Source organism: Tyto alba, unplaced genomic scaffold, assembly GCF_018691265.1.
Source record: "Tyto alba isolate M040663 unplaced genomic scaffold, T.alba_DEE_v4.0 Super-Scaffold_21, whole genome shotgun sequence".
Classification (NCBI taxonomy): domain Eukaryota; kingdom Metazoa; phylum Chordata; class Aves; order Strigiformes; family Tytonidae; genus Tyto; species Tyto alba.
The window spans coordinates 4,309,720-4,336,200 of NW_024881295.1; the positions used below are offsets into that span (position 1 = coordinate 4,309,720).

Below are 26,481 nucleotides of genomic sequence, written 5' to 3' on the forward strand. Positions count from 1 at the left end.
GATACTACAAATGCTTTTTTATCTTGAAGAAGCTGGGTACATTCAGGAGACAATCTGCAGACCTCAGGGACTAAGACTCAGTCCATTCCTATTTGAGCTATATACTTGCCTCACTACTGGTCAGCTCCCACTTTCAGCAACTCGCATTATTCTTTCTCTCCTTCCCCTGTACTTAGGTATCCTGGCAGTAACTGGTAGTTCACCTCCACACTACCATCCCATTTTCTACTTTATTTTATTCTATCATTTTAGACAGGTATTTTTACTCAGGCTATCTGTTAGCCCTCCCGACGACAACAGAGAACCTCACACTGTTCAGTGTGCTTCAGCACCTCTCCAACAGTTAAACTATTTAGGCAACATTATTTTACAGATAGGGGGTACAGACAGAGCAAAATCTGAGTGACATTTGAAAAGCATTTAGGAAGTTTAGAGCACTCAACTTTCAGAATCTTAATTAATGGAACTGGGAGCCTAAGTCATTTCATTCTTTTTGACATTGTTGCTCTAAGATACACGCAAAAAGGAGTTGTGTGAGAAGTCAGAATGTGATTAAGCACAGGACTGAACCACAATCTCCCAAGCTAAGAAAGCACAGACTAGAATGTTCAAGTCACCAATATGACTCAAAACATACTTTATTCAAAGAACAAGATTCATGGACAGGAAACTTATGTTTACAAGAAAATCCAGTGGTAAAGAAAAATCTGATTACTATTGAAATTAACTCATCAAGTTTCATATTTTTGGTTAAGGTTCTGAATAATTATATATCCATGTTGTATAGAAATATTAACATAGTAGTTTAATATTTCCATAATAATCAGGTGTACCTGCAGAGTCTGCTCTCATGTTAATGCTTGTATATTCAATAGTTTCTTCACGGATTCCTTATACTGAGACATGTTATTTTCTGTTTCACCTTTATTTTTAAGTGCAATTACAGAGTTTCTGTAATTCTTAACCACTTCAGATGCAAGCAGCTCTTCCTCAGTTACATTACTGATATTCTCGGAGGCTTTTATTCGAAGTAGTGTATCCAAGGCATTTTTCTGAGAACAGCTATTTTCCCAGATATACTCTTCCATGTCTTCCTCAGACTTCTCACTCTCCCACATTTCAGTTTTCTGAAAGAAAATATACATCATCTTCAAAACTACTCAAGACTGAAACAAAGCTGCAATAATCTGAAGAAACTTATCTCTCATCTCAATTCACTTTAAAAACTGTATTTGTTGTGGAAGATATTTCCCCTCCTCTAAAGTACAAGGCTTGTAACTCAAGACTCAGAGTTCAAAAGTTGCCAGATTGCCGCACATTTTCTGTGAGGAATGAGTTTCTTTCCTCCCACTTACCAAGTTCTTGATGTATCTGGCAGATAAAACTAGACAAGTCGGAATAAGAATAAAAGCTTAGGGACAATACATAATGAATAACAAAAAACTTTGTAAAAGTAATAGTTTTAAATAACCCTAAATGCTCAAGCTTTGGAAGTAGCCACCTAGCTATTATGGCCCTGGTATGTTTGCATTGGCTATAGGACACGAAGTCAGACGGCTCATACCAAGTAACACAGGATGAGAGACAGCAATCCTTCAGCATCTGGGAAACGTTTTACTTGTGACTCGTAAGGAAAAGCACCACCAATTAATCCATCTCCTCTTCCTGCTTTCCTGCTCCTCAAAAGAATCTCTATCCACAAGGTGCTAATTTTAACTAATTAGTGTTGCAAGTTTAGACAGAATCAAAAGTTGGACACAGACAGACAACATCATCCCAGTGCCTGTAAATACTTGGCTTGTGCAGTTGTTCTTTATAAGTTTTGGTTTTGAACATTTCTTCCTCTAGCTTCACAGACTGCTTAAGGGATATTTCAAATGTTATAACCTGCTATTTTTTCTATATTTAATTTGTATTGTACTTTGGTAAATATATATGCTTTGTAGATATATTTGTATTTTTATATATTGTAGATGGTATATTTAGTTGTATATTTGTAATTATTTAGTACTTTATTGATGTAAACAATACATAGTATCCTTATTTCAACTAATTAAGAATCACAATTTGAAGTATTTTTGGTGGCCATGTTTTTCTTACATTTGTTGTAGAAATCATGTCTAAATAAAACTTATTTCTCTGGAATTAAGTTCAAAGAGACATTATAGTAAAGTATTTGCATCACATGGATTTTTTTTCTTTTTTATTTTTTTTTTCTTTTAATCCCTTGCCAGAAAGGGCTCTTCAGTAAATTTTTAGCTATTCTACAGCAATCATGCTCACAGGAAAGTGCTTGTTTGTTTTTCCCTTTGTTGTTTTCCTGTTTTGTTTTGTTTCTTTGTTGTTTTTTTTTGGGGGGGGAGGGGAGGACAGTAGCTTTCCATTTGTTTTAAAGTATTCTGTCTACCAGTCAACAAGGTTGCTCCAGTCAAACCACAATATATAATAACCTTTAATTAAGACCCAAGATTTCTTTTTTTTTCCCCGACAGACCGTTGTGCTTGAGTCTGTCTACCTGAATTTAAAAATACTTTAACAACTGCTGCATCCTGAACCTGGTAAATGGAATCGCTTGTCTTTTAAATCTCTGAGTCTAAATGTTTAGTCAGAAACAGTGATTAACACTGCTAAAAGGCTCGTATGACTGACATTAAAACCTGGACACAATAAACACAGAAGTAAAAGAACCTTATTCAATTTCTAGAGGGGAAAAAAAAAAAAAAAGCACATACTGTAGCCTGTATTGCTAAAACAGTAGCAGAACAAATGGGTATAGCAAAATATTTCTGTATGTTTGAAAAATACTGCAAATCAATGTGGAGGCAGTTTTCAATTAACGACATCATCCTGTTTTACACATCCCTTGCTTATCTGCCTAATGGCTGTCCAAGATATTTTTTTCATAAACTCCGGAAGAATTCTGCAGCAAAAGCTTCTCTCACAGGGATAGGGTTTCTCAAGAGTAAGGGAATACAAGTATTGCCCCTGGTCACTCCCAGGACCAAACTCATGTTTGAAGTTCAAACAAAAGATCACTGTGAGGTTTTTAAACTCCTTTAAGTTATAACTGAGACAACAAGAACTAATTACAGTTATTACATTTTTCTCTTCAGTAAAATCCTTCCCTGCACACATTAACTTGAAGGATTTTGGAGATGCATGCTGATAAACAGATCAAGATTTCCCTGTGTTTTCAGTAATAAAGAGCAAGATTTTAAAGGAGGCCAAAGAAACTGTGAAGTATTTTTTTCTTGGAGTCCTTCCCAGCAGAAATGTGTGTCAAAATGGATCTTAAAATAAAATCTGACTTCCCGGGGGGAGTCAGGCAGGAAGGGATTTGACAGTAGGGGGAGATTTCAAAATCCCTTCCTCAGCCCTGCTACAAGAAGCCAGTATCCATTGCTGCAATGTTGGTGGCCGTGCCTCTAAATGAAAAGCTATCCTACTGTACACAGGTCCAGACATACATCACAAACAGGAAACTGAATAAAAACCAGATTTTTGCAAACTGACTGTATTGAGTGAAACTTAAATACCTTTCCAACCAGCTTCACTGCAAGAGAAAAAGTGACTCTGGAATTATATTTTAATTTGAAAAAGTACCCTATGTAGACAAGCCCCCATGAACTCTGACTAGTGGAAATGTTACCAGTGTTGTAGTCTCAGTTTAAAGTGTTATGAAGAAAAATAATGAAACAATGAAAGAAACTTAAAAAATGAGGTCTTCATCACTCAAAGTTCTGTTAGCTGATTACTTCTGTTCCCTACAATTTTAAAATGTTAGTAAATACTGCAGTAAGAGTCTTGCAAACTAGAATAAAACCATGAAAACTGGAATACAAGTGTGGATTGTGTAATGTCTTTCTAGAATCCCTCCTTGGTGAACAAGAATAAAAATCAAGAAGGTATATTTCTTCAGTGAATTCACTAAAAATGATTGCTTCGTTCTATCACATGTAAGACAGAATCTCAGTATTAACCATCGTGGCTGAAGATAGACTCAGCTGATAATTTAAACTGTTTCTCTTACCAAAACTGCCAGTAAGAACAACAACAACAACAAAGTAATAAAAAAAAAAAAAAAAATCACAAACCTGTTACTAGAGGCACAGAAGATTTATTTTATTATTTTTTACACTTCCTAATGCAAATATAGAGAATTATTTTTTTAATGCCATAAACAGAATAAGGACTTGTTCTAAGCAAATCTTTTATGCTACAGATTAAGCCAGTATTTTGGGAGGTTTACAAGCCTTTACAGTGCTTAATCTGAAGTGCTGACACAGTATAAAATACTAAGATAGTACTCTGGCCAGTGAAATTGCTTGTTACATAAAAGTCATTAATAAAAAGCTTCAATTTATTTTGCACCTTTAAGTACAGAAGGAAATGAAACCATTTTTTATCACTTAAGCATTTCACCATAATTTTTCATGTTTCTTCTGCCAGTTTAACTTTCATAATTTTGCTGTCACAGTGATAGGGAGGAAGATTAGAATTGTCAGTTCTCTGGTGTTTCTTTTGGGGAAAAGATTTTAACTATAATTTGTAAGTGGTACACAGAAATCTTCAAGGCAATTAAAAACATGACTCACATTTGTTAATTTTCTTGTCAATGGTTTGAATAGTTAAAAATGTAATGCTGTTTAGCAAATAGTATTTTAGTGGGAGATTGTCGGGATTTTTTTTTTTGCGGAGTAAGAAAAGTTCTTTCAAGGTGCAAGCCAAATTTCAAACTCTGTATAGCCTGGAATAAATACACCTATTCCTTAGTACTGTATTGAAAAAAAAGATACTCTGTGTGGTACAATAGTTACAGATTTTCAGGTAGTAAGTGACAGTTATGCTAGCATTTTCCAAATTATTGGGTTAATCAGTCCAAAGAGGAGTTGCAAAACAACTATGTGCTTATCTCTTTGAATATATTACAACTTTGAACTGTACTATTTAGCTAGCAACTTAAATATCAACATAAGTTTGTAAAGAAGCAAAACATATTTGTATCAGATGAGATTGGATATAAAAATGTTAATTGCTTGGTGGTGGAGGGTAGATTAAAATACATTCTTCTAATGAGCAGAACATTATTTTCTAGGACGCAGCAATGGCACAGGGCACATAAGGCCTCTAGAGTGTCAAGGAAAATCAGGAGGAAGGCTGGGGACTAAACATTCCAGTAAGGTACAAATGTAAAACACAAAAGGAGAACAAGCAGAGAAGAACAAACAGAACTTTGCCTCACCAAGCAATACTGGATGTAAGAGATGCTCTCATACTTAATGATACTCACAGGCTTAAGCTCTGGTTCTGTCACTGACTTGAGTCCTCAGCAGCCATCATCATCTAGATCTCTTCTTTCAAATATGATGACAACACGTAATTTGTCTGGGCTGAAGAGGCTGCATGTATTTTCTGGAAAATCCAGGCGTCTAAAAGGGGAGTTTGTAAGGTATTTTATCTAACTCTGCTTGTTTTCTGAATGCCGATCAGATAAGGTTCTGATCTCAAAGAAAAATCACTGGTATCAAGGGTCCAAATCTTTGATGATTTTCTGTTCATTTTGTTAATATCTGTGCCCCATTAGACTTAATTTCACTCCAACATTTAGACTGAAAATTAAACAGCTGCGGAAATTATATTTATGCATCAAACAGGAGCCTTGTTTCTCCGGCGACTAGAAGCATGGGGCTTAAACACAAGGTACTGCAAAAAGCCTACAAGAGTCTGAAATAGTACAAAGTCAGTTTTTAATTCAACTTTTGCTTGAATGATTGTCCTTTGTGGTTCCAAGCAAAAGGTACAAAGAAGTTTAACCTTCTTTCACTACTATACACATTTCCTGGCAGCAAAACTCTTTCCTTTGATTTTAAATGTTTGAATTCAGATCTTCAAAAAAAGTTTATTAAATTTAACATCTACTATGCCACTTAGCGCTATCTTTTCTGACTCACATTAATGATGACGACTCTTTCAAGTTGTTAGATTTTGAGCACTGGTGAATGCACAATGAAATGCAATACATACTTCAAAACAAAGTATATATTACAACATTTAGAGACCACCCTTACTTCAGCCTCAGTTTGCATTACTTAAATGGTATATAATGACATACTGAGAAAGAACACTATTGTAGGAAGGGCACAATTATATCACACTTCACTATTCTAAGATCTCAAAGTCAGAAGATTTCCACTAAGCAGTCTTCAGTTACACTAAACGGTGCTCAGAGTTCTAAATCTGTCTCTCCCAGGTACAGGCACTAATTACTAACCCTCCTTTTCAGTTCAATGAATCTTAAATTTTCTTCTGCCCAGGGAGAGTTTCTGCAAGAGTTAAGAGTGTCTCACTTCACCTCTCATTTTAACATTACAACCCACGTGTCGTAACATTCTGAGTGTTCAGAACATGAAGTATACTTTTGAAACATAAGTAGCTAGAGACCCGTGTAGGTTTCAAAATGGGACTTGTATCCTTTCATATGTTTTAGGCTAAATTACAAGGTAAACTCCTACTATGAAAACTACAAAATTCTACTGTTTCTAAGTTCTCCTGGCACAACCCGAAGTGATAAAAATTATGCTTATTCGTAATGGCTTAAAATTACTACAAATGAAAAAAAGACAATATAATTTAAGTGATAACTGAAGTCTAGAGAAATGCTGTATAATGGATTTTAGGATTATCACCAATGGTTATGTAAAAATATTCATTTAGCTCCATACATACACAGACCCTCCACCCTACCAGTGCCTTGCAGTTGAATGCTCTACTTAAAAAGGAATGCAAAAGCAATGTGGGACACTTTCCTAAAAGTCATTCAAACTTCAAAGCTTTGGGGTTCATAGATAAATTTACTTAAGCCTCTAGTGTCACTCTGTCCATGCTTCAGGGTTTTTTCCTTCCCTCACCTTTCTGCTTCAACTACCCTGTGATTTCATTTCAAGTCCTATTAACATCTACAATGCAAAAAGATGCACCCAGAAGGCCTTCTGGCTATTACTGTACATATTCAGCAACCACTTTCCACTTACCTCTACTTCTATATTCCTTCCTTCTTACTGTTCTTTTTAAGTCTTGAATCTTTTTTATCAGACTCCTGCAACTACACAACTAGAAAAATCATCAGAGACTTCAAAACTGTGAACAGCATTACTCTACTGTTATTATGTCAGATTAGACCTTTTACTTTAATACACTGGGGAATAGAAAATGCAAGGGCAGCTTTTCACTAATCTTTCAAGATCTCAGCTGTGTAATGCAGAATGATATCCTCCACTCTCCATCATTTTGCATTTGTGTTTGCTGAAAATTGTGTGGAATTGAAGCAAGGAAAAATGCTGCACCTTTCTGTAGTCTTGACTGGTTTAAAACAACTTTGTTATTTCCTCCTCACTATCTTTTCCCAATTCCCCCCCTTTATAATGACTATGGATGTTTTTCCTCACTGGAAAATTAACTTCCTGCTCTACTTGTTTCTTCTTCCTGCTTTCAACTCATAACAGAACTTTATTTCTTAGAGATAAACTATTAAACTGAGAAAAATATCAAGAAATCAGTTTATGATCTTTTTAACCACTTGAGGGCAGCAAACTCTTATGCTTTAAAAACCACTTAATACTATCAAAATATATTCAGGTTCAGAGAGATGTTACAGTATTCAAGAAGTACCATTGTTTAAAGGTAGTAGAAATACAACTGATCTGAGCTGCTGATTAACAGTCTACCTAATATATCTCACCCTTTCACTGATTAATTCAATCCAGGCACAATCCTGGGGGATAATTTGAAAGGAATCACAGAAAAAGTCCAATGAAAGTAAGTTCAATTCTTATCAGATGGTGCAAGTCAGGTATCTACTGAATACATTCTAAAAGCTAATAAAACACAAATAAATTGATTACCTGAAAACTATTAATCAGGAAGAAAAAAATATCAAAGTATTTTGAAAGAAGAAAATAAATGAACATTCTTAAATTTTAAAATCTGAATGTTTTAAAGATAACTGAGCTCATGGGCCTGATACCTATCTGCTTTTATCAAAACTAAGGTGTCAAATGCATCAGTCTAGGATCTTAAGGTACACTTCCTGCTTCTTATCCATCTCTGTAAATCACAAAGATTACAACTAAATTGAGCTCTCCATTAGATTTACACACTTTATTAGCCAACCTGTAATTCAAATAGGTTGAACCAAGAACACAATATGTAGACCCCTGATTAATACTGTTCCCACTATTCAGATCCATCTCAAGAAAGGGCACACTGTCTTACCAAGCAAGTGCTATCAATCAACCAATATGTTGCCAATATTCTGAATAACTTCCCATAGTTTTTCTGCTTTACAGTGTATCTCATTTGAACCTGTGATAACAGAGGACGGATCAAGAATAGAGGATGAATTCATGATTTTCCTCCTCTCTCCCTTCACTTTCTCTATTACAACAAACAAGCAAGAATTACTTTTTTTCTGCCAGAAAATATAGATTCCCTTTGCCAAAAGCAAGGGCAGCATTATCCTCTACAGGAATGCATTCTAGAGGACGAAAGAAAATCATCACATTTCTTTCTTCAAAATAAAGAGGGTTTATCTGCTTAAATACAGATCAAATACCAACTGGTAACACTGCACTGTGCTTTGCTAAATTCTAACACAATCCTGAAAGGTCCTGAGTGCCCTCAGCTTTTGCAGAATTTTGCATGGTCAAGTCCATTGATGGCAATTCTGTGTGAACAGGAGAACACAGGAAAGATAGTACAGTTTCAAATGCAATACTACTTTTAACTACCAATTCGTTGGGGTTATGTAGCCCAAAAGGCTACCCAGTAGCACCCCACTTCTACAAGTAATCAAATAGCTTCAGCTACTCTCACCATTGCCAAGTAACAAATGTATCTTTTTGCACTTCTGACACCTTTGTCAGCTTCTTCATCTTAACTCTTTATTTTCACCATCTATCCACAGTCTGACAATTCTTTTCCCCTGTCCCTCCCTTGCACAGTATGGGAACTGCTTCTTCCTCTTAACACTCACAAAACTGAAACAAAACAGACATTCATTTACTCCTTCCACAAGAAAAAAAACAAAACAAAACAAAACAAAAACCACACAAAAAAACCCACAAACAAAAACAACAAAAAAACTCAAAAAAAAAATCAAGTAAAGTTGTTTCTTCCATTCAATTCCTTCCCTTTTTCTTATTTGCCTTTGCATTCAAATAAGGGAGCTCTTACACACATATAAAAACCACCTGAACTTGGTGAAAGCTTCTCTACACCAGGTTCAATCATCCAACATATCTTCCAAGCCCTCACCATTTGGCTAGTCTGTCTTCTCACATCATCTACTGATTTCTAGCACGTTAGAGGAGATAAAAATGCTAGTCAGTGCATTGACCTATCAACATGCTTCCCTCGCTTTGGCTGTGGAACCTCTCAGAAACCAGTTTGCCACATTTAATTAAGATAACCTTTTATTCATTTATTTAAATGCAAACAAACTCTCTTCCCCACATCCCAACCCAAGAAAGAAATCCATTCTTAACAATAAATTCAGAGCCTTGAAGCAGAGCAACACCTGTACCAACTGTTTGTAATTCCCCCACACTTTCCCTTCTATTTTGTCTGCACATGCTTGTTGCATATTTCAATTGTAACACCATTACAATTATTCTTGCAAACTAATTCCTCCGGAGCTGTGGATGCCCAGGGTTTTTACTGAAGCTAAGACTGGAAAAGCACAGAAGAAAATTTGTAATACAGGCTACTGTTGACACAGTAATAAATTCTGTCTTCTAAGCATGCATGCAAGGAGACAGATGAGCCAGAATTACATTCTCCACACTCACTACTTTAGGAATAACTTTCTGTTGGAAATGCATCTCTACACAAGAGCTTCATAGCACATAATTCACTACATACCCAATAGAACCACAAAGAACTGTCATCCTTTTAAAAAGGTTTCAGATTCCTGAACTACTCAGATGCTCTAGTTCACAACTGTAATATAAGAATCATGCATGTCCAGTAATTAAAATATAATTACACTTGAAATTATTTTATATATTTACATGCTTGCTTGTTCACAAAATTCAGTAACCCGGTTATTAACATAAATTATAGAGTTATGCCATGTTTAGAGAGATAGTAGGCAAAGTTTTCCGGATTGAGGGCAAAATTTACATGCAGACAGCTTTCCCTTCATGTAGCAAGAATGGAACGTTGCTCTCATCTTTTTATTGAATTCCATCATGCACATGCATGAAAACAGTGTGGCACTACTGTGCTGGAAAAGTCATCAAATCTTGAAATTAGTTTTGTAAGCAGGATTGATGTTACTGTCTACATGGAAGACCAGCCCCATCCATCCCCTCTCCAATATTAAAGTTCATAAAAATTAAAATAAACCATGCATTGTTTGCTTATGTTTTAACAAAATGCATCCAAACTATCTTTCAGCAAGTTATTAAAAGCCATTACCACTGATCATGGAAAAAACAAACAAACAAACAAACAAAAACACAAAACAAAACATGTCACGCAAAATAAAAAATGATGTCTCTGGAGACCATTAACTTTTCATGGAAATCAAAGACAATTACAACTGACTGATGAACTCATCAAATATTAACATGGAAGTTGAAAGGTAGTAAAAGGGCAAGAGACTTGTGCATATTCAATACACACTGAACACTCACGTAGCAGTATCGTATAGCCCTGCCTTCCATCACTAAGTAATGCTAGAGCTGAGGACAGATGTGGTGTTTGTCTGGAATTAATAAAGTGAGCAGTGTCTAGCTGTCTTGTCATTGCTTAAGACTGAAAACTGCTCTGTCATTAATTTAAGATTTGTAACGCAATGTAATGCTGTTGGGGAGAAAAACATCCATGTGTACAAAGCACTTGAAATCTGAAGTAAATGTATCTTTTAAGATGTCGGTATAAGTTGAATTTGATGCACTCAACCATTACAAAATGTACCCTTCAAGGCAATTTCCAGTGAAAGGTAAATAGAGCTTATCCTCCTAATTGTTTTTATGTCAGCACTGCAAGGATCAAAATCAAGGACACTGAAATTTGTAAAAATGCTAAATACGGAGATGTAATTTAAACACTATGGGACAACTGAAATCAGTACGAATTTTCATAGCTAATCAGCTACAACTTACTTAAGCGTCATCTTCTATGGAAATATACTGATGATGAACACTTCCACACTGTCTCAAACAACGTGACTAGTAACATACTGCATTTAAATAAAGTTACCCAAAACATAACTATGGGTTTTAACCAATAATTTCATTCCAGATTGTTGACTTGTTTTCTATAAAAAATGGTTGTAAAATTTTTTAAGGCAATACTTATAACCAACATGATTAACCACAAAAATACAGGAAGCAACCATGAAGAATTCACTGTAAAAGTAAGTAAATAAATAAATAAATAGACAAACAATCAATCAATCAATCTGTGGTCCAAAGATATCTGATTATATATAGAGAACTACTTAAGAATTTTAGTAAATTATCAATAAATTGGAATAGTATCTTTAATACATTTACATAGGATATTTCACATGTATAATCATTTAATAAAATGAACTACTGGGAAAAATGCCAAACACGCCATATCCTGAATGATTACACAAAAGTTTACATTACACTTGTTTTGTAGAAATATTTATCTAAGGAGTCACAATAATTTTTTATATTTTTCAGGACACTAACTCTGATGCAATGAAATCCTAAAACTAACAGAGGGTGGGGAGGATGTCCCTTTTCTGAGCAAGAAGGAGCTCAGAAAAGAAGCCTAAGTCCTCACTCCTTCCAGCTCGAGACAAGATGCATGAGAGAGCACCTGAGAAGCAGAATACTTCCAAATTACAGCCATGGCAGCCCAAGAAGAGCCCAAGAAAAGACAGATTCTAAGTAACAGATAAGAGTTTGGAGTCAGGCAAAATGTAGACACAGTGCTGTATGTTAGTTTTCATAGCTTTAAAGCCAGCAACACACCCCTCTGCTTTTTTTGGAATATACTTGCTTTTGTTTTTAAACATGGTTGCTGTTAAAAATGAACAGATAACAGGTGATAACCACAGAGTACACCATTTCTCTGGATGCACTCAGTTCATATTTGAATACTGTGCATAGGCAGCCCAGCGTGCTGCCAAACTAAAAGTACATTTAGGAATCCTTAGGATTAAGGTGCTTTCTGCTAGGCTCAGGGTCAATTTTAGGCTAGTTGTGAGAAACAAAGTATTTTGAAGGAATCTTAATAAAAGATTCCTCAAAAACTAGAGGACTTCTGAAAAGAGGCAAACTATGTAGACAAACAACAGAATCACACTTGTTAAACTGAAGAAATGACCCCTAAACTGACTGGAGAATTAAGATTCAAACAGATGCAACTTGGATGAATTTGAAGAAAAGCGAGGTGGAAGAAGGAAAGAATCAAATAATTTACTTTAAGATGTGCACAGTGATGGAACTTTTTGTGAGTTACGAGACAGCGTGTTAGAGAGCACGCGTGCGTTACTGCGAGTTATTCGCAATTGCTTACCCAAGATTCATGGTACAAAACTGTGAGGAGATGTATGCCATAATCATAGTTCTGTCTTCTTAGCGGACACCTGAAAATTCATAAACATAGCTAGTCTTTCTGAAATCAAGCCACTGTAATATACTTTTAAACGAAATGTTAAACTTATGATCAAAATCTCTAATTTTTAATGTAGGGAATCTGAGGGAAATGTGTGTTTGATTCACAAGCATTTCTGAACTACACATAATAAAGAGTAACATCATGAAGGATTCAGTATTAAGAACAGGGAAGAATGGGCATCTGCAAGTCACTAGGAAAAATGTACAAAATACAAGAATTTACAGATCTTCAGGAAGCATTGAAAACTTTTGTCCACTGTGCCAAAGTGGAATCCAACACACATTAAGCCTGAACTCCCTTAAAATCTCATTTTTCACACCCCCCGCCCCCCTCCCAGAGCTGAAGGCAGGAGGATGACTAGTGAAAACAGCCATGAAATACAGTTCAGAAGAGGAGATCTAGCCAACAATTTAAGAAGAGAAGTTTAAGTCAGTGTAGCTGTAAGTCGGAACAGGATCACCAGTAAAATCTTTGGGATAAGACACAGTTCTGCAAAACCAGTGTATTTCTTAAAACTAGTCATCAAAACCTTCTGCTGAGAATCTGTTGACAATTATCTCCTCCTCATGCTGATCAACCATAACCTCCTGCCTCTTTCTCACACTCACGTCTTTCTGCAGGCTCCTTTACCCCCCTTTTTGATGCAGAACAAATAGAATCATGCAAGACTACACCTGAGACACTCTACAAAACACGCATCTGAATGACTATGGACTATGATTATTCTAGCTAATAAACTTTAAAAAGGACTCAAGCTTTTGACTCATATTTCTTTCATAGTGAAAGCGTCTCTGTTTAAAAGTAATCTAAATATCAGCCTTGGAAATCCTGTACTTAAGAAATGGATACTACTCGGAGCTTGGGCCTTAGATTTTACTAAAATTAAAGTGAAATATCAACAGGCACTTTAAGAGTTATTTCTGGGACACAAAATGAGACCATTCACAAGTGCTTTAGAGGGTAAAAGTCCTTTCAACTATCCTAATATTTTAGCCACAAAATAAGTCTCACTAGGGAAATGAAACTGTTAGTAGCACAAGTGGTCCCAGTAAACTACCCAGATTTCCAAGTTTGGTCAAAGAAGATATGCACAATTTTATCCATTTTGTATTTATTTTATGTAGAATAAGACAGTATATCATTTTGAAAGGACAGAAAATTTAAGAGGGGGAAAAAGAATTCTAATAAAAGCATGCAAACAGAAAAGACTACCAATAATGTTTTTCCTACCAGCTGTGTGTGAATTAAAGTGTATTGTAAATTTAGGTACATACATATGTTCTCTTAAACACTTCAGAATTCAACACAGAAAACACATTTCTCCTATGCAGCCTTCTGAACATAACTGTAAATAATTAGTGATTTGTTTCTACCTAGAAAATCAAAATATCGAGAAATGTCTGGTCACCGATGTAATTTTTCTTGCCAGAATCTCTTCAGATCATTGTTAAAACTAACAGAAACCATGGGTTCTGTTGGGAAACATGACAACTACTTTAAAATAACATCTGAGACTTCTAAATACAGAGCTTCAACAACTAACAATATATAACAAATATTGGGTTTGACCTTATGTGGTGTGTCCATTACATTTTTAACAGTTAATAACAGGAGTACTGGTATGTTTAAGTCATATTTTAGCCTTAAAAATATAATAATTTACCAAGACTATAATTAATATTACTGGAAGACACTCAGCCCTTTCTATAGTGTAACCATTGCTACAGGCATTTTTTTTCTCCTTGTAACCGTACCTGTCCGTTGTAATTGTGAGCATATCCGTATCCTTACAGTATCGCTCTCCTACAAGTTTAATGAGCTTCTTCTTTGCATGGTCATCCAAATTCAGGTTAGAAAGTTTAACCTTCAAGTACAAGAGAAAACACTTTTAATTACTTGGATAAATCCAATCTCTGCACCCTGAAAGTATTTTGAGATAGCCGCATCTTTTATCAAGAATTAAAAAGGATAACTATTAAGTATGAATTTTCAGAATTTCTTCTGATTGTATCACATGTCAAAAGTCTTAAAAAAAGGCAAGTATAATCTGACTATTCAAAGAGTAAATTTCTTTTCATCCAAATATCAGAGTGGTTGGGGCAGTCTACTCAAACTTTTTTGTTTCATTTGTAGCTGTATTTCATATTCACATATATTTTGTATGGAAAAATAAATTTTTTAGAATTTTTTTTCAAATACAGATCAGTAAGGTTAATACTAAAATATATCAAAAGATACTGATTACGAGCATCCAAAAGAGTAAAAAAGACATCAATTCAAGAGACAAGAAATCAGGATTTTCAAAATCATTACTGGGAGATTAACAGAAGTATGAAAAGATGCACACAGATAACCATACAATGGACCAAAATTGCCTGACCTCACATAATTGATCAAACAATACTGTGAATGGCTTGTCTTTTGTTCCAGTGTCAGAAAACTCACAAACATCAGGTATACAAGAAATAAACAGTATTTATTTTTAAAAACCCTGTAAGTTAGCCTGAAGCTAGTTTATATATGCAATAAATCTAAAAATGAAAGCAAGTTGGTTTTAGCTGTTTACACAATAGCAAACAAGAAGGCTGTGAACCTTAATGGTCTAAAGACATATAGTGTTAGAAACATAAGTTTCTATTAGGTGAGAGTTGCTGAAAAATATTAAAAACATGAAGACATAATAGCAATCTCTAATTTATCCACTGTTTGGTTTTCCTCTATATTCTTTCTACTGTGTCATTGTTGTACTAAAGAACTGTTCAAAAATCAAGAAACATGCATCAGAAAAACTAACAAAAGTTTAAGGACTAGATGAAATCAGAAGCTTCAATAAATATGAGGAAAATAAGTACTATCTGAAAAGAAAAAATCCTACTACTAACAAATAGAAAACTGAAGTACTAAACCTAAATATGACAAGGGAAGAGACAACAGGAATTCAATACTAAAACTTCTAATCTTGAAAAATACTGTAACATTCCTCACTCCATAGATTATATGAAAAATGTCTCCTTTTTAAGGAATTACATGCTCATTTATTACGCATGTCTGGAATACTGGTGAGCAGGAGCTCACCTAGCTTTGTTCCTTGGCTCATATTTTGTCAAGTCTAATTCTATCAGACCTGTTAGGTGCATCCAGCCTTTAAGGGAACGGTCAAGCTGCAAGGAAAGAGCTCTATTTTCAGTTCAGCCTAAAATGACCATCAACAATCCCTTTTGAAGGCACTATACTTCCAAGATCCCTAACACACACGGCAACCCCTTGTCAGGGTCTGGCAGCTTGCACTCAAGGCTACCTTACGTACAGTGCCCCTCCATACAGCCATGTTAACTTGAATCAGTGGTGACAAAAAAGGGAGCTGTGAGGAAGTGGGCCTGCCCCTTCAGTTTCTGCCTGAGCCACAGTGCAGCCATGTCTGGGCCTAGCCATGGCCCACACTGACCCCAGCCCGAGGCATCCCCTCATCTTCCCGGCTTGAGCTCACCCGCTGCATCCCTACAGATTGTCTTGACAATCACCAGACTGCTGACTGTTCCTAGTTCCTGCCACTAGACCTAATCCTGATCCACTTCCCCCCTTTGACTTCAGACTTTCCTTATCCTTATGAACATGTCATGTGATTACTGGGCTGTTGGACAGATGAGGTTACTATTACCAGAGCTGTCCTGCTCACCTTGCTCAGGTAGCAGCTGCACTCTTTTTGGGGAGGTCACTGCCCCCGGATCACCTTCCCTTACAGAAGAGCCTACCCTCACTGCTGGCTGACAATGCTCACCCAAACTGGTGAGAAACACCTTCTTGTAAAATGCATTTTCTTAACACTGTCTTTCTCTCACACTCACAGAAAGAATGCTCCAAACTCTAAAGGGTTTCAGACACAGCTTTCTGGTAAGCATACAACTACTAGTGCATTTAAGCACTCTATGACGATGATTATCTAAACTTAATGAGCTATTCCAGCCCCAATGTCCAGCATTAGCTTGCTTGAACCAACAATGCAAAACAATTCCACTGAGTAGTACTTTTTTCACTGTCTTAAAAGGATGGCATTATCATAGTTGTATTATGCTGCCTTCACACAGTACGATCATCCAAAATTTACTGTTAAGAGAGCTATGATTTTATTCCACATGACTTGCTTTTCCTATAAAAAAAACAAAAAGATATCCAGTCTGTTGCCTATATTACAGGATCACAAAAACTATGTTGTTCTTACTAATCCAAAATCACTTTAAAGTGAAAAACATTTATGTGGCTACTTGCTTCAAAATGGGATAGCAACTGGACAGCTTGTCATTGTTAGCTGCAATGCTGCAGACTATGCTGAATTTTACAAAAGTTAAAGCTTCACAAAGAACAGCAGTTGATTTTTAAAAAAGCCTCATTTTACATCCTGTAGTATGCTGTCTGGCACAATGTGGATGCTTACACTTGGGAACAGACTAGGATAAATTTCATGACAAGAAATTATGGCATTAGGCTACAAGAAATGAAAAATTAACATCTCCAGTATGATACCTGGTAGAAAAAAAGCCATACATTTTAAATTAAGATTAAAAAGATTTAACTTTTAAACAATATTTAAAAAAGGAAATCTTACCATCAAGATCCACCATAGTCTGCAACACAGTGCACAGTAAATGCCCCATCACTGATACAAATGCAACCACTATCTGACCCAGTGCCACCTGCTTTCACCTTTAAATCCTTCTCTTATGTCTCCCTAGGCAGATTTTGTTGTCAGAGGATTAATCAGGGGAAGAACTTCTTAATGAAGTCTGGGATCTGAACATCAGAAACTGAAAAAGCACATGGATAGTTGCTCCATTTTTGTCTCCCACTCCAACCCCTCTTTTTTTAATATACATACATAATACACATCCATATAAAGCCTTGTAAGTACCAAGACCAGTTAACATTAATGGACAGATTTAGATTGGGTAACATAGGCGTGCTTATTTGGGTATCATTTTGAATTATCCTCTCCACTGCAGCATAGCCAACCCCTAGTCCAACAACTTGTGTCTCAACAGCCACATTTAATAGAAGACATTTATATCTAGTAATGTTTTTCATGATTTAGAAAGCAAGAAATACACTCAGCACCTGCTGTTTCTAGTGGAAGGAGATTCAAGGCTGTTTGAGCAGCTGAGCTCTTCCCCCTGCCTGTGACACCAAGCCCAGCACTGACCTGCAAATGTCAGTATTACTCCATCCAAGACACCTGAGTATGGGAGTAAGGGGGGGCTTAATGTGTGCCTCCTCTGCACACATTCACAAGTCAGCATGAAGTCAGGGGCTTCTATTCTCACAAATACACCCCATTTCCTTTTATTTCTAAAGCATACAAATTTGTGAAAACTTGATCTTGAGGACGGATCTGAACTACAAAGCAAAAGGCTGAACTCTAATATGCAATGATTACAAAAGTGGTGGTGAAGTTGCTGCTAACAGTGGTGTGAAATGCATATTTAAGTCAATGACAGGCCAAATTAAATTTCAGCCCAAAAGGTTTTACAACATAAAGTAGAGAGTTTTACAGACAAAATGAATTACTACCCTTCAAAGCTGCCATGATTAGATGTTGCATAAGTGTTGTGAGCATGTGGCATCATGCAGTATTTTAGCCCTTATACTGACAGAGTAAGAACACAACTATCACTGACCTCACTGCTGCTGCTGCTCTTACGACAGGCTCAAATCTCATCTCAAAAGGCATGTTCAAAAGCCACAGCACAATCTTAACTTTGCTACCATGAGGACATGCAAGCACTGGAACAGGTTGTTCAGGCAGGTTGTGCAATTGCCAGCCCTGAAGGTTTTCAAGACCCAACTGGATAGAGTCCCAAGTAACCTGGCCTGACCTCATACCTACCCTACTTTGAGTAGAAGGTCAGGCTGGAAAACTCCTGAGCTCCCTTCCAACCTCAAGTATCCCACAATCCTATGATCAGAAGGCTGCTGCTCCTACTGCATACAGATTGATGCCTGGAAACTGGCCAACTCCATATTTAACAGTGCTGCATTCATATGACCTATCTTTCAATACCTGTGCACTTCTAGAGTCTATAAATTAGCAGTGAAAAAGTCTAAGCAAGACACTGAGTACAAAGGCACTTACAACTTTTTCTATAAGTGGATTCTTCAGAAGGTACATTATTTTGTTGATAAAAGAGCTTAGATTTCATTATAAATATGTATCCATAACCTTACAACCTCAGTTCTAACAATCTTCAATATACTTAAGAAAATCCACTGCTTTTTATTCAGACATTCAGTAAACCATTACCCTACAACATACCATATTTGCACATGTTTTGAAAAGACAAACAAGCATTTGGTGTTTTGAAACAAAGGCCATTTACCAAAAATACTACTTACTCTTAAAGTCACCACTCTTGCTTTTGGATTACGAATAGATGTCCCTGATGAAACATAATCTACCGTTTCAATTTCAATAGGGAAATGCTGTTCACATTTCTCATCACTGTCCAAAGCACTTGGCCATTCAGTGCAGAAATCTGTATAATAAAGAGAAAACACTCCAAGTAATATCTGTTGGGTTTGTTGTTTTGTTTGGGTTTTTGGTTTTGTTTTTTTTTTTTTTTTTTTCTTTTTTCCTGAATTTATTGCAATCTCTCTTTTTAAAAATACTACTTGTAGAAACCATACTCATTTAGATAACAGCAGGGTCTCTGCTAGACTTGCATTGACTTTCAATGTCTTTCTTTGTACTGGGTTCCCTAAAACAGGACAGAGCACTCCAGATGTAGCAGCCCAATAGAATCATAGAATGGTCTGGGTTGGAAGGGACCTCTGAAGATCACCCAGTCCAACCCCCCTGCCATGGGCTGGGACACCTTTCACTAGATCAAGTTGCTCAAAGACACATCCAACCTGGCCTTGAACCCTTCTAATGAAGGGGCATCTACAATCTCTCTGGGCAACGTGTTTCAGCCTCTCATCATCCTCATTGTAAAAAATGTCTTTCTTATATCTAACCTAAATATCTACCCCCTTTCAGTTTAAAACTGTTGCCCCTTGTCCTGTCACCACAGACCTTGGTAAAGAGTCTCTCCCTCTCTTTCTTATAAGCCCTCTTTATACACTGAAAGGTGACAGTACGGTCCCCCCAGAGCTTTATCTTCTCCAGGCTGAACTGCTGCAACTTTCTCAGCCTTTCTTCACAGGTGCTCCAGCTCTCTGGTCATTTGTGTGGCCCTCCTCTAACAGATTCACATCTTTCTTGCACTGCGGACCCCAGAACTGGATGCAACACTGAACAGAGGGAAATTAATTAATTTCCTGAATGTGGTGGCTACACTCTTATTAATCCAACCCAGTATGCAGTTAGCCTTCCTTGCCACAAGGGCATAATGCTGACTCATGTTCAACTTTCAAGTGCCCACCAGGCTCCACACAGCCTTTTCTGCAAAGCTTCTTTCTAGCTGTTCGCCCCCCTCCACATGCTCTTAATACTGCATGGGTTATTCCACCCCAGATGCAGAACTTTGCAGATGCCTTTGTTTAACTCCATGAGGGTCCTTGCAGTGGGTTTTCTTCCTGCCTACTGACATCTCACTGAATGGCAGCTCTGCTCTGCAGCGTATCACTCCTCCCCCGATTCATTCTTATCTGAAGACCTGCTGAGGTTGTGCTCTCTACTGTTATCCAGGTTATTATAAAGTATGTTTCTGCATGCTTGGAAATCGCTTCCATGAAGGTTTGCTTCATAATCTTCCAGGGAATGCAGTGAGGCTGACTAACCTGCAGTTCCCTGCATCTTCTTTCTTGCCCTTCTTGAAAATGGTCAGGCAAAAATCTCCTGTTTCTCCTGGGTAGCCTTTACCTGCTTCCACTTTCTGTGTAGTTCCTTTTTACATCTCAGGCCACTCAGGAGTTCCCTGCATACCCATGCTGTCCCTTCCACCACACTTGCTCTACTTTCTGCACACTGGAATAGACCATTCCTGTTCTTTTAAGGAGGCTGAACTTAAACATCCACCAGCTCTTGTGGGCCACTTTGCTCCCCAGGAGAGTCCTTCCTTGAAATCTGCCAAGCAGATTCCTGAATAAACCAAAATCAGTCTCCTGAAGTCCAGAGTGTAGTTCCACTGAGTAGCTGGCTCACTTCTCTCAGGATTTTAAACACCACAGTTTTATGACCACTGTTACCAAGGATACCCCTAACCTTCCCATACTTGACCAGTTCTTCCTTATTTCCGAACAAACAACCCAATAGAACGTGTCTCCTAGTCAACTCGTTGATCATCTGCATCAAGAAATTGCCTTCAGTACACTATGTGCCTTCCTCACTTTTCTCAAGATCTTAAACTTCACAATCTTCACAACTAAGGCTGCCAGCCACCTTGAGAGCTCCAACCAGTTCTTCCATACTTGTGAGCAACACATGCAACACAGCACCTTCCCATAGACAGTCTGTCCAGCATCTGCATCAAAAAATTATCTGCACCACACTCCAGAAATCTTCCGGATTGCCTCCATCCCACCCTGTTACCCTTCCAGCAGATGTTGAGATGGCTGCAGTTCCCCATCAAAACCAAAGCTTGCAGTTGTGAGGCTTTTTTCAGCTGTTCATCCACTTCTCCTCAACCAAGCAGTCTGTGGCAGACGTCCACCAAGACATCCTTTTCAGCTTCTCCTCTGATCCCGACTCTCAAATTCTTAACCAGTTTGTTATGCATCTCATTGCAAAGCTCTGCATCTGAGCTGTTCTTCTGGGTACAGGTTAGCTCATCCTCCACACCATCCCTGTCTGTACCTGTCATCCAAGCTTTCACCCTGCATTTCTCTGTCTCCTTAGACTTCTAATTCCTCCTGTTTCCTCTGCTGCATGCATTTGTATACAGGCAACTTGAGACAGGCCTCTCATCTCTTATACAGGCTGAGAGGAGACCATATCACTCCACAACTACCTGAATGAGGGCTGTAAGTGATAGGATGAGAGGAAATGGCCTCAAGCTGCACCAGGGGAGGTTTAGATTGGATATTAGGGAAAATTTCTTCACTGAAAGGGTGGTCAAGCATTGGAACAGGCTGCCCAAGGAACTAGTTGAGTCACAATCCCTGGAGGTATATAAAAGACATGTAGATGCGGCACTTAAGGACGTGGTTTAGTGGTGGACTTGGCAGTGTTAGGTTAATAGTTGGACTCTATGATCCTAAGGGTCTTTTCTAACCTAAATGATTCTATAATTCTATCGCCTCCCTGTCCCCTTATGCCTCCACTTCTCCTAGGGTTAACCTCCTTGTCAGGTTCTCATCACTGACTTGCCATCTGGCAGAGCTACTCTTGTTCTTCATTAGATTAGGAAAGGTAAAATGAAAGTCTTTACTGGTGTGCTGAAAATCTTATAAGACATATCTGCCTACCATCTGTATGACCCACTGCAGCAACAAGAAAGCATACAATACTAGCCAAAGCCTGACAAATAACCAGCTTCAAAGGTGAACCATGTCTACATTGTCACGTTTTGCATTCTTTTAAAACTCCAAGCAAGATTGTTTTTAAAAACACAAAATACCCAAAACTGATAAAACCAAAAAAAAACCCTCACCTTTAAGAGCTGCACAATGTTTCTTAATTGCAGGAGGAGTAAGATGCAAAAAATTTGGAATCTGAAATAAACATACGAAGAGTTACCAAAATAATAGTTTTTTGTCTGTTCATAAATAAAGGGCATTACTGAAATCTGATTACACTTTTAACATTTGTAAAGGTAATACAATAAACTTAAAATATTCAGATAAGAAGACTCTTCTCAAGTCTGACTTAGTACAAGGCTTAAGTTAGCCCCACTGCAAAAGTCGCAGGTGTGATAATCCTAAAAGTCTCCTGATTTGTTTCGTTACTTACATTTGTATTTGTTACAATTTAGAAATTAAACAGAGTATTACCCTATTTAATAACAGAAAACAGTATCCAACACAAATATTCCAGTCAAAGCAGTGCAGTCTTAGTGAATAATAATTTTAAAAGTTACCACACACCAGTGGCATATGTCTCACCTTTATAAGTTCTAAGTTTCCTTCTTTTGGTGGAGGTACTCCTCTCTTCACTGGGTAACCCATTCGAACTGGGAGAGGCACAGAGGCGGGTTTAAACGCAGCTGCTGTTGGATAAACACTGCTCCAGTCCTGATCAACAGCCATCCTCTCAGTTCTGGGAGATGAATGCTAACAAATTGAAAATTACAAAAGTTTGATGGAGGACGCGTTATTTTATGAGACAAAGTAGGAGCAACACACACAAAAAGCTATTTCAGGAATAAATTCCCACAGCTGGAAATTTCAAGACACCTTTATATCAAAAGTTAGTGCTCATTTGTAAAGGAATTTTTAAAAGATAGCTTCTCAAATCTTGGGTAGCAGACCTTTCCCAATCTTCAATTGCATTTTATTTCAGAAATGCTTAGAAAGAAGAACTTGCCATCTTCCTGCGTTGTGATAAATCGGGGAATCAAACCAGTACTGAATTGTAAACTCTGTTTCCTAAAGTGCCTAAGCATTTGATGTAAGGCAAGAGAATGAGTTTTGAAATTCTGGAATTCTGAAAGTCTGAACAAGTTCACATTAAAAGAAACAGATATTAAATCCTCTGAAATTACTTGATACAGAAATTCCACTAGAGGAAATATTACAGAAATAGCTTATATCTTCCAATAATTGACCAAGGTTTCAGTCAAATGCTCTTAAGAAAACCAACCAATCAACCAAAAAAACCCAAACCCCAAACAAGTCACTGTTTCTTTCCCCAAAAATCTTAATTTCTAATTTAGAAGGGTAAAAGACAAATGATACATTCAATCAGCTAGTCTGACTGTGTTGGTGTGTCATTAAATCTGCTCTTGGAAGTTAAACAAAAATTTAATACATGCCAGGTCCACTTTTACTATTTGCAATTAAAAATCATAACACATCATATACAATTTTTGAAATTTATGTGTGCAATAAATAAGAAAATTCTCAGTGATTAAATGTTCAGAAATCAGTTTTAATTCTACTGTGCAAGAACAATTTCACTTATGCAAAATATCAGATTGTTCGATTATACCAGAAAGCAACAACTATGAATCCCTGCAGCTTCATACTGAAAACAACATTAAAATGTTTCTTTTCATTTTAAATGTAACCTTAAGTCACTTTTAAGATCTCCAGTACATGGTGTCAATACAAGCTGTCACCTCGTTATTGTTGATGTTTTTGCCTTTATGAGAACACAGACTGAAAACAGCTGGGAGATTAAAGAAGCTAGGTGCTGGTTCTGGAATAGTCATAGTGGATTGTTTCACCAGGTTTTGACTGCAGGCCAGATTCCTGTACAAACTGTTAAGACATATAGCTTAGAAAACTTTTCCAAACATGCTTGAGTTAACTACAAATAGTTTCGGTACTTACTGATCTTATGATCTGTGGTGTCCTGCCTCTTCTTGTTGAAGCTGAAAGAAAAAAAAACATTTTCAATACAAATTATTATATGGTTTTGTGAAGAAAAGAAAAAAAAAAAAAAAAGCAGCATAATTCTGTACACTTTTTTTTTCCCTTTTTTTCACAAAGACAGTATACACTAATACTTCCCAGACTTTGTGTAGAAGAAGATCAGATACTCATACTGCAAATTGCTCATATAGTTTTTGAAATTTAAGGTAAAAAAAAGCTTGCAAGCTGTTTTGTCTGGGTCCATCCTAGAAACAGGTTAACAATAATTTGGTGGTTACAGGCCTAAATGATTTCGCAAGCATCATTTATTCCAGCTTGATGCAGGCGGAAAGAAAAATGAGTGAAAGTACACTTCTGTCTTCACAACTGTGCTTTCTTTTCTCTTTCCCCCACAGCAGTTAAGTCACAAATCACCCTCCACCAGCAGTACAAGACAGCTAAACCTAATAGTTCACAATTACCAAAAGGAGAATCCCATGGCTTCACTCCCTCCCTCTGACAGCACATCTTCACACCCTCTTCTGTACCACTCTCAAGCTCATCTAACTTCCATAAAAACAGTTAGCCCATTGAACTGTTTTTCTTGTTGAGCTGGGGATGGGGAACAAACCTGTGGGTTTGTTTTCTTCCATTTTACCATGTTGTTCTGTCTTATTGAGCAGTCCCAGAGAAGATGCAACAAAATGAAAAAGCTTATTCTCTTTTAGCAGGGCTCAGCCACCATTTGGCTCAACCTTTTACGCAACTGACTTCAGTTGGAACTGTGGTAAGAGACTCATAAGGATGCATGAAGATACCAAATACTACTAAATTTTCAATCTAAATTGAGATCTTCACTTGTATTAATTTTCACCCCCCCTCCTCAAACTCTACCTTAATCACTTTCAAACCCCCACAAAACATCACCAAAACAATGTGGCCTTTTTAATAGTCACAAAAATGAAGATGAATCTGATGATACTTATTTTCAAGTGCCCTGTTTGAGCTGGCCGGTTTTTGTTTGTTTGTTTTTTAACCGTTGCTACACTAAGATACAATGTATATTTATCAAGAACTAAGGAAAGGGATTTAGGAATTGATGTTTGGGTTCTTTCTGCCTCATTACTCTTACAGTCCTACCCCACATAAGCCTTGGAAAAACTTGTGAATTTCACAGTCCTTAAGCTTTCCTTATCTACATATTTTTATGGATCCAATTATGTTCTTCCTCTTCTTAGTATATAAAAAGTTAAACTGAAGAATACATATGTGGCTTTGCAACGGCTAAGACACAGCAGTCTTTTATCCCTTGATCTGACATCTTTGTGGTGCTTTCACAGTCACACTTCATTCACACTAACCTTATTATTTCTGTTAACAAACATCTACAGTTTCAGGTCAGGACACCTTTTACTCTTGCACTGCCCCAACATCAGACATCACTCACAGGCCCTTTCAGCAACCTAGCTAGCTCCTCAACCTGCAGGTGAGAAACGTCCACCCAGCCTTAGGAAAAATGCCGGTACAACACTGGCCAACAGTTTCCATTTGCACTCAGAACAGCCTGAACAGCCCAGCTTGAGGCCAGGCACGACATCAAACACTTAACACGAGTGCACATGCTTTACCTAACGATTACATTCCCATTTGGAATACCTAAAACCAGGCAATGCCTTGCGGCTCCACTGAACCACTGTAATGCTGAGCTGAAAATCTGTCTGGCAAACACCAGTCTCCTCTCTTCTTTTTTCAGACTACTCACGGTATTGCGCTGCCAAAATCTGTCACCTTTACCATAAAGGTTCGGTGGTTTAGGTTTTTTTATTTGTTTGTTTGGGTTTTGGTTTTGCTTTTTTTTTTTTTTTTTTTTTTTTTTTTTTTTAACTTGGTTGGTTGGTTGGTTTGTTTTTTTCGTTTGTTTGTTTTTTTTAATAAAAGCTCTCCGGCACCAAAGCACCTTCCTCGGAGCCGCCCGCAGCCGGGAAGGGAGGAGGGCCACGGGCCTGAGCTCCCCACCCGCTCCCGGGGCCCCGCCGGCCCGGAGCCAGGCGCAGCCCGATCCCCCCTCCCCCGGACAGCTGCACCCCCGCCGCGGAGCGAAGCGGGCCGGGCCGCTCTCACCTTCCCGCTGCTGGCCTTCCCTGCTGCTCACCGCAGGCACGGACGAGTAAGCCGCGCCCCGCCAGGCAGGCGCCGGCGCCACCGCCACCCTCCCGCAGCACCGAGAGAGCACGGCCCAGTAACCGGCACCGGCCCGCACCGCCCCGCTGCCGGCCGCCATCTTAGGGGCCTGCCCGCGGCCAGCCCCCCGCCTCCGAGCAGCCTGCCGGCAGGACGGAAGCCGGCTCGGGCCGAGACAGTCGGAAAGGCGAATCGTAGCAG

General features: G+C 37.7%; 1 protein-coding gene across 1 annotated transcript; it reads right to left on the bottom strand.

Moving 5' to 3' along the window:
- Positions 1-607: 607 nt before the first annotated feature.
- On the bottom strand, positions 608-26,481 carry MRPS35 (mitochondrial ribosomal protein S35). The gene is made up of 8 exons (XM_032995076.2): positions 26,221-26,481; positions 24,079-24,119; positions 22,690-22,857; positions 22,239-22,299; positions 19,042-19,181; positions 14,412-14,521; positions 12,556-12,625; positions 608-1,127 (listed from the first exon to the last, which is right to left on the bottom strand). Exons 1-8 carry the CDS (start codon positions 26,378-26,380, stop codon positions 849-851), a joined length of 1,029 nt encoding a protein of 342 aa, XP_032850967.2. The 5' UTR covers positions 26,381-26,481; the 3' UTR covers positions 608-848.